The sequence below is a fragment of the Podospora anserina genome, chromosome 6 (assembly GCF_000226545.1).
Source record: "Podospora anserina S mat+ genomic DNA chromosome 6, supercontig 4".
Taxonomy (NCBI): Eukaryota; Fungi; Ascomycota; class Sordariomycetes; order Sordariales; family Podosporaceae; genus Podospora; species Podospora anserina.
Genome location: NW_003613579.1, coordinates 599,179 through 613,547, shown reverse-complemented (window position 1 = coordinate 613,547; position 14,369 = coordinate 599,179). Strand labels below are relative to the sequence as shown.

The 14,369-nt window shown below is 49.6% G+C and overlaps 4 protein-coding genes across 4 annotated transcripts; 1 reads left to right on the top strand and 3 right to left on the bottom strand.

The window, feature by feature from the left end:
• Window positions 1–4,895: 4,895 nt before the first annotated feature.
• On the bottom strand, window positions 4,896–6,218 carry PODANS_6_10060 (uncharacterized protein; the record flags this gene model as incomplete). Its single annotated transcript, XM_003437377.1, has 1 exon — window positions 4,896–6,218. The coding sequence occupies one exon, from the start codon at window positions 6,216–6,218 to the stop codon at window positions 4,896–4,898; it is 1,323 nt and encodes a 440-aa protein (XP_003437425.1).
• Window positions 6,219–7,896: 1,678 nt separating this feature from the next.
• On the top strand, window positions 7,897–8,580 carry PODANS_6_10050 (uncharacterized protein; the record flags this gene model as incomplete). Its single annotated transcript, XM_003437376.1, has 1 exon — window positions 7,897–8,580. One exon carries the CDS (start codon window positions 7,897–7,899, stop codon window positions 8,578–8,580), a length of 684 nt encoding a protein of 227 aa, XP_003437424.1.
• A 570-nt stretch (window positions 8,581–9,150) lies between these two features.
• On the bottom strand, window positions 9,151–11,182 carry PODANS_6_10040 (uncharacterized protein; the record flags this gene model as incomplete). Its single annotated transcript, XM_003437375.1, has 2 exons — window positions 9,151–10,995; window positions 11,051–11,182. The coding sequence occupies 2 exons, from the start codon at window positions 11,180–11,182 to the stop codon at window positions 9,151–9,153; spliced, it is 1,977 nt and encodes a 658-aa protein (XP_003437423.1).
• Window positions 11,183–11,794: 612 nt separating this feature from the next.
• On the bottom strand, window positions 11,795–13,390 carry PODANS_6_10030 (uncharacterized protein; the record flags this gene model as incomplete). The annotated part of the gene is made up of 3 exons (XM_003437374.1): window positions 11,795–11,825; window positions 11,893–12,889; window positions 12,955–13,390. 3 exons carry the CDS (start codon window positions 13,388–13,390, stop codon window positions 11,795–11,797), a joined length of 1,464 nt encoding a protein of 487 aa, XP_003437422.1.
• Between the last annotated feature and the right edge of the window lie 979 nt (window positions 13,391–14,369).

The window sequence follows — 14,369 nt, the reverse complement described above, 5'->3', positions numbered from 1 at the left end:
TATTACTTACTTCGAGGCCATTAAAGATTATTAATTGAATTGAACTACTGTTCCAAGCCCTGATTACCGGCTCTTTTCACAATAAATCAGTGCCTGTAAGTATATATAAGATCAGGTGTAATTCACTTACCCTCAAAGCTTCTCAGTGCCTCACGGTCGTACCTCTGCCTGGAGATGGGGTTTAGTAGAATATTGGAAGGATAGTGTAGGGGAGATGTGGTTGAGAAGTAAGCGAGGCCAAGGTGGAAGTAAAATGTAGAGAGAAAAGAATTAAGCCCGGGCTCTCAATTTTTTGCTTCTTTGTCAGTGTGCAGAAGGAGAAACCTAGATTCATGCCTAGGCAACTGCATAGTGATGTGCAAAAGGTAGTTAAGATTGACGCGAGGGGTCGAAGGAAGGTACAATCAAGATGCCTCGCTGAGAGATTTGAAGACCCACCCGCCTACAAAGCTTTCAGAGTCGACTACACTCAAAGTTAACTGAATAAGGATGGAATTATGTCAAGCCCGTTGAGCTTGCCTTCACGAAGAAACAATGGCAGAACTACCTAGGCTGAATTGGTACCTTCATGGATTCATAAAGATTTCAATCCGATTTTCTCACGCTGTTTTTTCATCCTTCCCTTGTAGTCATCGGATTGCAATATCTCATCAATCTTGGACAGCGCCTTTGTCCTGGTCTTGGATGCGAAATCGCGAAACCGTTGGGATGGGTTGCATGTATCGTGTGATGAGGCTGAACCGTACCTCGAATTGTACCCATCCCAGCTGCCATTGATCACATGAGCGCGGGCTTTTAGGCCCTCAAAGACAGCTGAGCAAGTGCTTTCCAGACTTTCGACACTGATGCGGAACCTCGTGGCATCTCTGGGGTGTACAGTGCCTTGGAGTCCTTGTGCTGTGCCTCGAATGATACCTCTGAGAAGAAGGTCATCACAAGCCTTACTTTTGAGCAGCCACGCGTGCTGACCGTTCTTCACGGGGGTTGTGTCAGAAAGACGAAGTTCGATTTGATTCGGCCCATGGCCCGAACAGCATAGATTTCCACACCGGAGAAGCGCGTCGTAGTGCTGATGCATCAACTTTGAATGGCTTGTCCTTTGGGGGCTTTCCAACGGTGAGCATAACGTCCCCGTCATGATCGAGAATAAGGGGATCTTGATTGCGACTTGTCGGCCGTCTTTCCCCAGATTATGTCGCCTTAACTGAAGCCATAGCGACGGCCTTGGGTTGATGAGTTGTGGGTGGTGTTGGAGGTAAGAGGTGGGAATGAGCGAAAAAGAGAACCAGTTTTTGCGGGTGTCTGAAAGTTAACGTAAACGCCCGCTGAGACCTGGCCAATATCAATTTTTGTTAGCAAATGGGCAAACAGATCGAGGACGGGAAGCTGCTTTCACGCCAAACCAAGTGTTCCGGGACCTATCCTCGGGCAGCAAATAGAAGGCAAACAAGCGGAATCGGCCGTTAAGTCGACGATTGACGGAGGCGAACGGTCTGAATGACCGAGCCAGTGAAAGGTTGGTATCTTGTAGGACCCCCACAGGCGGCGTGCCGGAAGGATTTGCTCGGAAGAAGGAATTGAATCGTTCTGCTGTCTTCTAGGGCCCAGCACAAATGGAATAGGAAAGAGCGAGTCACCCCCTTCCGCAACCCACTGCCACTTTGTTGACTTCCAGTCAACACCCACCTGTTTGCCTTCGTGTCATCCCACCACCTGGTCCACCACCACGACCTTCGACCACGACGCCAGTCATCAACTGTTGACGGTACGTTTACATTGAAGCATGATGATGTTTCAGCCGCGATTCAGACATATTTGCAGATAAGCCGTGGAAGAATCTGGCCGACAAAGTATGACATCATACACCTCTTGACCCCGTGGGTGACGCCCATGAGAAAGACTCTTGCCACCTCCACAGACTCCCCAGCATCCTTAACGGTCTTTCAGCGTTAACATTCAATCTGGGAACTTGGAGATGCCGACACCTTCGCCCAGTTTCTCAAAAACATAATCCTCCATTCCAACCTTGGCTCAACCAACAAAGTGACATATGAGGCCATATGCCTGGCCGACCATGCCCACATAGGTCCTCTGTCAACTGATATGCTTGAGCATATTGCAGCGAAGCGGTTGCTGGTGCTGAACGACCTAGCAGCTTTGATATACAAAACGGTGGTTGCCTACACGACCAGCCGTGTTTGTAAGAGGAACATCGACAGTGGGGACCAAACCTTTGCCAGCGTGGGCAGGGAGCTCTGCGATGCTTCTATCTTTGGCGGGCTTCGTCGCATGGGTTCCCTTCATTTCAGCCGGGCGGATCTCAAATTTCCCATCAAGACTTCGGAAATCCACCTTTCCTGTATGAGTTTCAGTCGCGGTGTGTCACACGGGCTTTCAGTTTGACACGAAGAACCTTCTCAGTAAGGACCACATTGAGATAATTCAAAGGAAACGGGAAAGGTTTGGGACCAATGTGTGTTGAACATCATGGCAAGGGTAGTTTGACGAATCTGTTTAAGGTGATGCAGGGGAAGCGGGATAGGCCTGGGATAAATGTCTGGTGAAGTGATGGCATGTGTAACTTGATGTATCTTATGTAATGAGATATAAAGGGCTGAGGGATAGCCAAACACTTTGATGAATAGCCAAGGTAGTCTAAAGACTTTGAATACAGTCGATGGCCTTTTAAAATATTCGAAGCGCCCTTGAAGATTGTTAATAACGTATATTATAAGCGAGTCGTACATATAAGCGAGTCGTATAGTCTCCACCACGACGCGTCCTCCTTACACCTAACATTAATTTTTTCCACAACCCAACATGCCTCCTACTTCAAAGGAAGCCAGGATACTCTTAGCCCTTAAGGCTCTCCAAAAGGACGAAAAATTAAGCCTCCGAGCTGTAGCTAAGCTTTACAACGTACCACCTATGACTCTCTCTAACCGACGCGCCGGCCGGCCTGCACGACGCGATACTACGCCTAGATCGAAGAAGCTTACTCAATCCGAAGAGGAGGCTATTATTCACTATATTATTAAGCTATTTACGCGAGCTTTTCCACTAAAATTACGTAGTGTGGAAGATATAGCTAACTAACTACTACGTATACGCGACGCGTCCCCTATTGGTAAGCTCTGGGTATATAACTTCGTTAAACGTTAACTATAGCTCTATACGCGTTTTACGTATAGATATGACTATTAGAGGGCTAAGTACGAGGATCCGAAAGTTATTACCGAATAGTTTACGCTCGTACGGAATATTAAGGTTAAGTATAGTATTATAAATAATAATATTTATAATTTCGACGAGATTAGGTTTATAATAAATATTATTTTTATAAATATAATAATTATAATTTCGGACGGCTTTAATAAAGTAAAATTAATTTAGTTTAATAACCGCGAATAAATAATAATAATTTAGAAAATTAATATTTTTAATTAAATTATTTTACCTTTTATTATTTTAATTATATAATATTATTTTATTAATTAATATACCGAATATAATTTATTATTTATTTAATATATTATAATTACCGATAATAATTAAATTATTAATCCGGTAAACCTAAATTAAATTAAATATTTTAATTATTATATAGCGTTTTATATAAAAAGTAAATACCGGTTATTAATCCTCGATAATTATAAAAATTATTATTTAATTAAATTTAAATATTATTATTAATAAAATAATATTATTACACTTTATATACCTTTATATTCCTTTTACTTCCTTTAATTACTCGATATTAATTACTTTAAACTACTAAAATAAATATACGGCCGCTAAATCGAGGGTTTAATATATATATATATTAATTATATAAGTAAGCTTAAGTTTCTTTATACTTTCCGCGAAACTTTTTTCGCTTTTATAATAGAGAAAAATATATAGGGTAGCTTTATAGGTATTAGCCTTATATTATACGATCTAAAGAAAGTACTTTTTAAGTTAAATATAAAGTTTTGTATATTAATACTTTTATCCTTAAGGCCGGGTACGGTACTCCTTTAGGTATTTTAAATATTATAAAACCCCCGAGAAGTTAATTTATACTTAACGCTTATTAAAATTCGTATTACTAACTATTAAAATAGCTTCCCGACTTTAATATTAAGTATTATAGATTAATTTATTAAGGGTACGATAATTATAATATACTAAATAGCCCTCTTACAGGCAAAAGTCTCTTTACTCCGTAAGGCTAATGAGGTACTAAGTAAGCGCCGGAGAGCTAAAAAAACACGTGTACGGCTCGGAGGATCACTTACTATGCAAGATGCACAGGATCTACTAGACCAGAAGGCCGTGGGTGGGGAGGTAGTGGAAGAAATACAGCCGGATGGCGGTAGTGCAGGGGGGGGCTCGTACGACGGTTCGGTGCTGTAGTGTGTGCGGCAAGCCTGGCCATAACGCGCGCACTTGCCAGGAGGCTGGGGAATCATCTGATTCAGCCGTTTCTGATGTAATTGTAGTTGCTTCCTAATGTTGTTGCGGTATAATTGAGGATAGTTGTTGTAGGGTGGTGGAGACTGTACGACTCGCTTATATGTACGACTCGCTTATAATATACGTTATACCTTCAAAGATAGGCAAAAGACCTTAGATACAATCTTTAGTTCTATAAAGATACAGACTACGCCTTTAAAAATACCTAGTCATCACGTCTTTGAAGATATTTACATAGCTATGAAGAGAGTGAATAGGCCCTCAAGAATATTTGTACAAGGTTCCCTCAAAGATAGGCAGCACACACATTCAACGAGACTCAAAGTCTGACAATATAGCTGATCGGCTTTTAGAGATAGTCGGGAGACTTGACAAGACGATCAAGAGGCGTTTTAACTACCTATCTAGAACAAGGCCTATATACGAAGAACAATGCCTCAGCCAAAGAGCACCTTTCTCTTGGCCAGTCTGTCTTTATCCGCTGGAGTCAACAGCAGACCCTCCCATCCTTTATTACACTCTGCCGTGAACTCCTTGATGGTTTTCTGAAAAGACAGAAACCTGGCTGCAGGATGGCAGATCTCGTGACCATATCCCAATGGCTGAACGGCTTGGAAGATAGTAGTCATCTGTCCAATGAGCTTGGCAGGGCTATCCTTGAGCTCAGATGCCTCAGTGGGAAGAAGGACCAAGATTCCAGCGTCCATATTCTCGGTTTTGGTTGAGCCCCGTAGTAGCGTCACGGTGGCCTGGATGATGCCCCCCAGAACAATCTGATTGCACGCGGTGTTGGTCATTGGGGAACGAGATGAGGTTTGGCGAGTGTTGTCGAATGACAGGGTTGGTGATCTCCCTACAGAGTGAGATGCAGTAGGTTGAACGGGACTGTGGGTAGGGACCTTCCCAAGCAGACGATCCTTGACCTCAGTGTGGTAGAAGTCGAGTAGGGCTTGAATAATCGCGTATCTGATCGGTTCGAATCTCTCTATCGTTCTTCTGTTAGTCGGCAGTACGAAACGGCTAATGAACACCACCATGCACAAACCTTCCATCTCGAGAGGGCCAAGGCGGCAATCACCCAACTGGCATCCATAGGCCACTAGTCCGCTTCCATCATGGGAAGCCTGGGACGTAAGGATGATATTTTGACAGCTCTCGGTGAATAGATCATAACGTCCTAATTCCCAAGCAATGAATGCAAGCTTCCAGTAGCTGGGCTTATCTTGCGTGTCTTTGATGGTGCGATTGAGCCATGCATTAGCCCAGGGCTTGATCATGTAGGCCATGTTATATTTGTCGCAAAGCACCAGCAGCTCGTATAGCATACTGCCGTCGCTCTCCGCCATGGTCTTTGTGGCTTGGTCAAACTGTCCGTGGACAATATGGAGGATGGTTTTGAGACTGGCGGGGTTGTCCTCCGGCAGGTCGAATACCCATTGTGAATCGCTCGGTTTGTCGGTCCTCCAGCGGCAAATCCACGCTCGGAAGACTTCAGAGGTGCGGCGAAGAGTAGAGGAGTCGATTTTGAATGCCCTCAGGTTTGAAGTGGGGCCGACATGGAGGACAAGATCGCCATCCTCATCAATGTTCTCGACGACGGGGCTTTTGCCGACAACAGTCGCAGGCGCAACGGTCTTCTCAACAGCGGCGGCCTCGCTTGTCCGACCTTTTCCTTGGTTGCCAGCTTCTTGTTGGTTCTCGACGGCTTTTTCGACCGGGTTGCCAGGACCCTCGGTAAGTCCGATTGGATCGCTCGACATCTTGGATCGATCTGGTCGGTGAGGTGTTGTTGTTGAGTTGGTAGATGTAGCCTGACCCAGGTTTGCGGAAGGTCGCTTCGGCTGCAAGGGGGAAATCTCTGGGCAGAAGATGAGGGCTGCGAGTGAATGCTTTAGTTTTGACGGCGCTCTTTCCCACTTTGTGTGGGCCACTCACAGCAATCAAGCCAACAGGGGACGGGAGCAACCTGCGATTCTACCTAACCTCATTGCCTGTCGCGGTGTAGCAGGTATGAATTCGCATGTGGTAAGGTATCATGCAGTAGGTAAGAAAGTCAAATTCAGGTGAGTACTATTTTCAGGGATACTATAGGCTTCAAGCCGTCGCTTGCGATTGTTCATCCATTCCCTGTCCTCTGGTGACACAAGACGACCTCCCCATCGTACAGTCCAGTGTTTGTCGTAATTCCAGTTTCCAATCAGAGTCTCCGGCCACACACGATCACGAGTACTTTCTTTCACGATAGTATAAAACCCCTCTGCCATCCAATCCAGCAATTCCCCAACTCGCGCCCCCAGAGCGCTCACACCGACCACAACCTCCCCCGCGCCCTTGTTAAAGGAATGTTTCGATGCCAGCATGTAGCGATGAAAACGTGCGCTCTGTTCCTTAAAGGCCCGCGTGATCCACGCTCTATTGAGCTCGACTCTTAGTTGGATGAGTCTCTCTATTGCAAGAGACGGAATATCAGTTAGCGAGGATAGTTAACCAGTATCAATAGGTTCATGGATGTACCAAACTTCCATATCAAACGAACCAAGCCGGTAGTTGCACAACAGTTGACCCTTGTAGCTGAGGCCACCGGTATCTTTGTCAACCTTGGAGTTCTCCACAATATGCCAGCAGATGGTGATAAAAAGGTTGTAATCACCCACTGCCCAGACGATGAATGGCAGCATTGGTACTGGCATCACATGCTGAATGTGAAACAGGAGAAGCCACATCCTAACCCAGGGACCGATCAACGCTGTCAGGTCGTATTTGTCACAAAGGATGAGTAGGTTGTAAAGCTCTTCGCCGAACGAGATGGCTCTTGACACACCAGTAAAATTGCCATGTGCGATGTTGAGTATGAGCCTAAAATCAACAAGGGTTGTCCTTTGGTAATGTGACGGTCCAGTCTGATCCATTTGCTGGGCTTGACTCTTTCCAAGGACCAAAGAGCATGGCCTTGAACACAGGAGACCTGCAAAGGCAGCGGTGCTCAACTGGTTAAATATGTGACAGCCACCCGAGTTTTATATTATAAAAAACCCATGCCATCTTATTAGGTTGGATGTCGAAAACTGTATTGAACGAGCAACGCCACATGACCGCGGCATTTGCTGCTGCACAACAGGACCCGACCTTTGCGTATTATCGCAGACACACTGTCGACCCATGACAAGATGGAGGCTCGCGCACCATCACAAGATCGTACAGTAGTGTCTTGACAGCTGGCTAAACCCACAGCGTCACGCCCTTTCTACGCCACTGAACTGAAGCTTGCCTCGTTCTTCAAGCCACCCAGAGCCACAACGCCAACCCAAAATTTAAGTTAATGACACGATTTCCAGAACCTTGCGTTGATCTCCGCACAATGTTCATCCGGGAGTTACAATCCAGATCTCTTCTCTTTCTCGTGCCAAAGTCAACAAAAGAGCTTCTCAACAAGTCATCATGTCGCCCCCGAAAAGCGCCGATGAAGGCCTTGATGTCACAAAGCCAGTCGACATCAACAAACTCCACATCGAGGAAATCGATCCAGACGGGGATCTTGTTCTCCATGTCGGAGCCGACTCGGACCCCACCCCCCGCACTTTCAGAGTCGATCCGGCAGCCCTTCGCCGTGCATCCCCAGTATTCAAGGCAATGCTATTCGGTCCTTCGGCAGAGTCCAAACCTGCAGGCGAGCAGTGGCTGGTTTCGCTGCCAGAGGACGACCCCGATGACTTTGAAATCATCCTGCAAATCGTCCACTGCCAATTCCATGTCAGGAGGATCCCCAGGAAGCTCATGACAAGGAAAGCGGTCTACGGCTTGCTGCTTCTCACTGACAAGTACCAAATGACTCACTTGCTCGCGCCGTGGAAGCACACGTTGGTAGACTTTGGAAGAAATGGGGAAGTGAAGTGGCAGGGTTACAAAGACATCAGGTGGTGCCCGTTTGAGGCATTTCTATCCTGGCAATTGGGCTTCTCGAGAGTCTTCAGAGCTCACACTGTTCAAATTGTGTACCATTGCTGGATCGATCCGCAAAGCAGAGTCCTGGTATTCAACAATGACCAGGGGGATAAGACGCCGCTCCGCCAGTTACGTTTTGGTCCTCTTGATATGGAAGGCGAGTCACCTGTCTGTGCGTAGTCGAGGGCAGTCGCGCAAAGTTTCATGCTAACAAGGTAGGTGTCACAGAGAGGATCGCCAAAGTTCGTCTCTCAAAAATCCAGACGCTGTTAGATTCTTATCACACAACACTGCAGCGTGACCTCAGGACACCCGATGCCCTTCGAGGAACGCGTGGATCGTATTGCACAAACGATGAGTGTCGGACAGAGGTCGCTAATTGGGTTCTTGAGGAAACTTTGAGCCTGCACAAAAGCCAACTTCCCTACCAGGCTCGCGATATTCTCCTTAGTGCCAGCGACCTTTACAGCCTGATAAGACGTGTGGTCTGGATGGTAAACAGGAGAGTTTGGAAGAGAACTGGACAACATATACATCATGAACGTCTGGAATGGCCTATGCCTTATCGCTGGGCAGTTGTGAATTTGCGGGTCGAATTGATTCGCCCAGAAGAAGAAGCGCTGTTGGCCAAGCGTGCTGTCATTTTCGAGTCTGAATGAAGGTGTGTCGAAACGGACACCTACGGCAATGAACATCAAGTTACACTTTATTGAAAGGTGTACCGACACAATGAAAACACTAATACCTATTTCACAACTTGGCGCTCCTCTTTTTCTTCTCGTAGAGCTTGATCTCGACCCCCTTGGTCCCTTCTGCACCGCTCTTCAGCAGCCTTCTGAGAATCTTGCCGCTTGGACTCTTGGGCACCTGGTCAATAAACACAATCCCACCCACCAGCCACTTGTACTTGGCCGTGCGCTTCTCCACAAGCTCTTTCAGCTCAACAGCCAGCTTCTCCAGATCAGCCCGTGACTTATTCTCCTTCCCGCCGGCAGGGACGACAAAAGCCCTAGGCCACTCGGTAGCCTCGTCGTCATCATAGACACCAACCACACCAGCGTCGCCGACCGACTCGCTACTGCAGAGCACCGCCTCCAGCTCAGCCGGCGCAACCTGATACGCCCTGACCTTGATCAACTCCTTCAACCGATCCGTGATCCTCAACCTCCCCGCCTTGCACAAGGCACCGACATCGCCCGTCCTGAACCACCCATCCGCCGTGAGCGCCTCATTCGTAACCGACATGTCCGGCTTCGCCCCCGAAAACAGCCCCACCGGAAGATACGCCGACATCAACCCGGGCGCCTTAACCAACACCTCCCCCTCCACATCTACCCCCGCCGCCGGCGTCTTCTCCCCTTCCTTGGTCGCATACCCCTCCCCGTTAGCAATCATGACCTCCACCCCCCAATGCGGCAACCCCGTATCCCCCGCCTGCTCCCCCATCTCCCTTTCCCCCAACCCCCTCTGCAACGCCGTACTGCAAGTCTCGCTCAGCCCGTACCCCAACCGAATCCTAAACCCGCACCTCTTGTACACCTGCACAACCACCTCATGCCCCAGCGGCGCACCCCCCGTCACCGCCCCGACAACAGAGCTAAACCCGTTCTTCCCCGTCTTTGGGTCTCGCTTGGCATACTCCTCCACCACCTCCGCCTTGGCCAGCATCACCGCGACAGGAGGCGACATGTGCACGTACGTGATCTGACGCTTCTTTATCCCCTCGAGCATATCCGGGAGTTTGAACCCCTGCATGATAAACACCCTCGCCCCGGCGGCGATGCCCAAGAGGAAAACATTGCAGAGGCCAAAGACGTGGTAAAACGGGGCAAACCCCAGCCAGCGCTGCGGGCCGCTAGGAGGATAATAATCGGCGTCGTGCCAGAGGGAGGCGGTGGCGAAGTTGAGGGCGTGGTGGGAGAGGAGAACACCTTTTGATCTGCCTGATGTGCCGGATGACCAGAGGATAACCGCCGTCCGGGCTTTGGCTTGCTGCTCGTTAAGCCGCTGATTTGGCTGGACGGATGGCTTCCCTTTCGCTTGCAGGAGTTGTCTCCAATCTTGGGGATTTGACTGTCCCGAGAACGCCAGAGGGTAGGTATCGTTGACAGCATCAACGGTAAACACTGGCACCCCATTCCAGAAACTCTGATCCCCTTCTTGCTTCCCAATAGCGGCCTTCATAGCCTCCAAGCACGCCGTCGCAGTGATGATGACCCTCGGTTTGGCATTTTGCAAAATCCAGGCAACCTCATCCGCCGTCAGGGCAGGCGAGACAAGCGTAGCCGTGAACCCCGAGGCAAAAGTACCCAGGAGAATAGGCGCAAAGGGGAGGCAATTCGGTAGTTGAATCAACACCACCGGCGCGATCTCTGGGCCTTGGGGGCATGATGGTGTGGGAGGGAGTTTCTTGATTTCGGTCGGGTCGAGATTCGGGAGGCTCAACAGGCCGGACGCCAAGGCAAGAGAATCGGCGCGGATTTGGGAGTAGGTTAATGCGCGACCTAGGTACCACAAAGAGAAGCATGTTAGTCTAGCAACTGGCTGAGAGAGAGAGTCGCACAGCAGATTTATGCGCATATAAGCCAACATCAGCTGACGATAACATACCAGACTTGTTGTCCACAAAAATAGGCTGCTCGTCATTCACCTTGGGCACCCGGTGGTTTGCCGGAGTGAAGTCGCTTTCGTGCTGGAACGGTTGGCTAAAGGTAAACCCGAAGGCGTTGTCAAAGGGCATCCTCCCGGCCGGCGCACCGGAGTAAGCTGTTGTGAGAGCCATTGGAAAGACAAGCAGTCAACACCACTGTGAAAAACGAAACCTGGAGAAAGTCGCCAAAAATTGTCACCGACCCGATTGGATTCCCGGGGCGGCGGCAGCCATTTATTACAATGTCAAGCTGTCGGTAGGATTGTCACCGAAGATACAACCGTCGGGAATTGATAGGCGTCCCGGCACCAGCGAGAAGTTTGGTTCAGCAAGGGTGTGCCCCGCTTCGCCTGGCCCCGTTGGACCTTCTTGCTGCCAACAGGGGACGGCAGTTCATCCGAGTCCCTATAAATCCGGGGCCCCAGCCAGGGTGTCCAGGATGATGCTATCGCCCAGGTGGGCTAGCCAAGAAGCGGAAGGGTGGACCATTTTCCTCAGCAGCCTTCGAGAACCCACCCTCCAAGATCGGGGCATGCAAATGCGATAGCCGCCTTGCCGCGAGTGTATTTACCCGGCCCTCTCTCAAAACAATCAACGGCAGGCAAGATAGGCATATGTAAACATGTCAATAGCAGCGGTGTGATTAATCATTAGGGGTATCGATCGCATCACCACATCTCTCATCATCCACACATCCTATCCAGATCCCATTCTAGATCATGAATGAGCCAGGCCATGCTTGTCTCACACAGTCTCGATATAACGCTTCATCTCCCTATATCTTGGTCAGCAATTGTCTCACTGCGCACCAGATGCTCGGGACAGAGTTAGTCCAAACTCACCAATCAGTAACAGCCTCATCCCACAGTCTTATCTCGTGCTCTCTTGTACCACCAAAGTGGTCCACAAACTCGTCACCAAACACCTCCCTCGCGATGCTGCCGGTGCGAGTGAACCGGTCGTTGGCCTCCTTGAGGTTCTTGGCCAGTCTCACCCCCTTATCCGACTCACCGCCGACTTCCTCGCCCTTTCCAAGCGGAGGGCACGGAATCTCCAGTTTCTTCTCGATACCGCGCCAGCCGAGTGCCAGCATGGCAGCCATGACGTAGTATGGGTTTGCGTCTGCGCCAGGAACCCGGATCTCGAATCTCGTGGCAGCCGGCTTGCAGGTAGGAGGCGCAATGAGCCGGATGGAAGCCGCTCTGTGCTCAAGGCCCCATGACACCGTGACAGGAGCCCAAAAGTTCTCCACCAACCGCTTGTAACTGTTGATCGTGGGCGCTACCATGGGCATGACATCTGGCAGACCTTCCAGAATACCAGCCAAAAAGTGTCTTCCCAAGTCCGACAGAGACTCAATGTCTGAGTACTGAGCCTTCTCGTCCTTTCCTCCACGGAACAGCAAATTTTCCCCGCGGTGGTTGACGAGCGAAATATGCATGTGCCCACTGTTTCCGGGCAGGCCTTGCTTGGGTTTTGCCATGAAGCATGGGGTGATGTCGTACTTGGTCGCGACCGACTTGACCACATACTTGAACAAACTCGCGCGATCTGCCATCTGCGCTGCCTCACCAAACTCGAGCGCTGCTTCGTAGACTCCCGGTCCACTTTCGGTATGCCACCCCTCGATGTTGCACCTGAAAGCCTCACAGCTGTTAAAGACGTCGTAGTAGTACCCGCTGTTGTGGACCGGTCTCGTCAAGCTGTAACCAAACATGCCTTCAGTCAGAGCGGGTAGACTATGTGGCGGGTTTTGTTGCAAGAATGCCGCGGTACCAGAGGTCAAGCTATCGTTTTGGTTGTTGGAAGGGCTCTTGAACTGGTAGAACTCGTACTCGGCTGCGCGCCCGACACATCAGTGACTGTTACTTGCAAAAACACCGGCGCAGCAGATATCAACATACCTCCCGCCATGGCTCCAACATTGATCGTCTTGAACTTCTCGAGTTGCGCCTTGACCAGACCTCTCGGGCACGCAGAAACGGAATTCTTCGTATCAGGATCAAAGAAGCTGACCAGGAAAAACGGCACATTGTCTTCCCATGGAATGCGCCTGTAGCTCTGCAAGTCCGGCACTGCGATAATATCCCTGTATCCATTCTCCTTGTTGCTGACCTTGAGCTCGCGCACATAAGTCATATCGTGCATATCCCAGCCGAAGATGACAGAGCAGAAGCCAAAGCCACTCTTTGCGATCGAGAGGAACTTCTTCTTGGAGACGAGCTTGCCGCGGAGCTGGCCGTCAACATCGACACCGGCGAGCTTGACAGCATTGTCGTTGGCAAGGAGGTCTGGGAGTTGTTCCACCGTGATCTCTGGTTCTTTCTCCTGTTGGCCCATGGTTGCTGGTGTTGAAAAGCTCTATATCACGATAATCAATGGAGGGGTTGCGGGGTCCTGGTCTTGTGGCTTGCTGTAGATTGCGGTGTTGGCTTCTGAGAGAATCCTGAACACAGTGAAGAGCTCAAAAGAGTTCAGCAAGAGTTCTTACACTGATAGCGGCAGCGGGTTGAACCGATGACGAACTCAGACCTCCTTTTTGGATCGTGAAGCAATGAAAGGGATGGGAAGCTTGTTTTGCGATCGTCATGGGGAGTTCCGAGGGGAGCTACTGGCGGGTTGGTTCGGCCGATAAGCCCTGGTCACACCTCTGAAAGATGCCGATAAGGCAAGCAGAGCCCTGTAATTGGTCCAGCTGCGGGTCACTGCGTCATAGGTTTCAGCCATGGAGCTTTCAGGCTGAACGGCGAAGAGGGGTCTTGCACGTGCCATGCCAGGCGTGCAAAGTGCGGGGCAGCTCAAGAGGTCCTCGACAAGCCTGACACTCATGACAGAGTTCTCACTGTCTAATTCTTCTCTCTGATCTACTAGAGAGAGATTTCCTATCCAAGTAGTGTATCCGCTTGGGAGACTTTTGAGACTTCCGTGGTGACAAATCGCCCTCTATGTTACATCTCTCCTTATCGCTAGAGCTCCATCAAGACGGGCAACGACCCCGCAGCAGCTCCCACGGTGACGCCAAGCCCCTCCTTCTTACTCCCTCCATCCCATCTCTCGCCTCTCTTGGATGGCGGTGACAGGTGTAGCGAGACACGCATTGGAAATGATGTAAGGACGGTTTTGCTTGCTTCTCACCGCTATCGGACCCACGATTCTGCGAGCATGTGTCTAAGTTATTGGGCCGTTGGCCTCAAGGGCGTCTGCTGAAGGGTCACGCGTCCTGCCACTGTCCACTGAGGCCAATACGGAGGAGGTCCGTCGGCATCTGGGCCCCCCGAGGTCCTGCGGCCAGACTCGGGATGCTCAATCGAGTGGATCT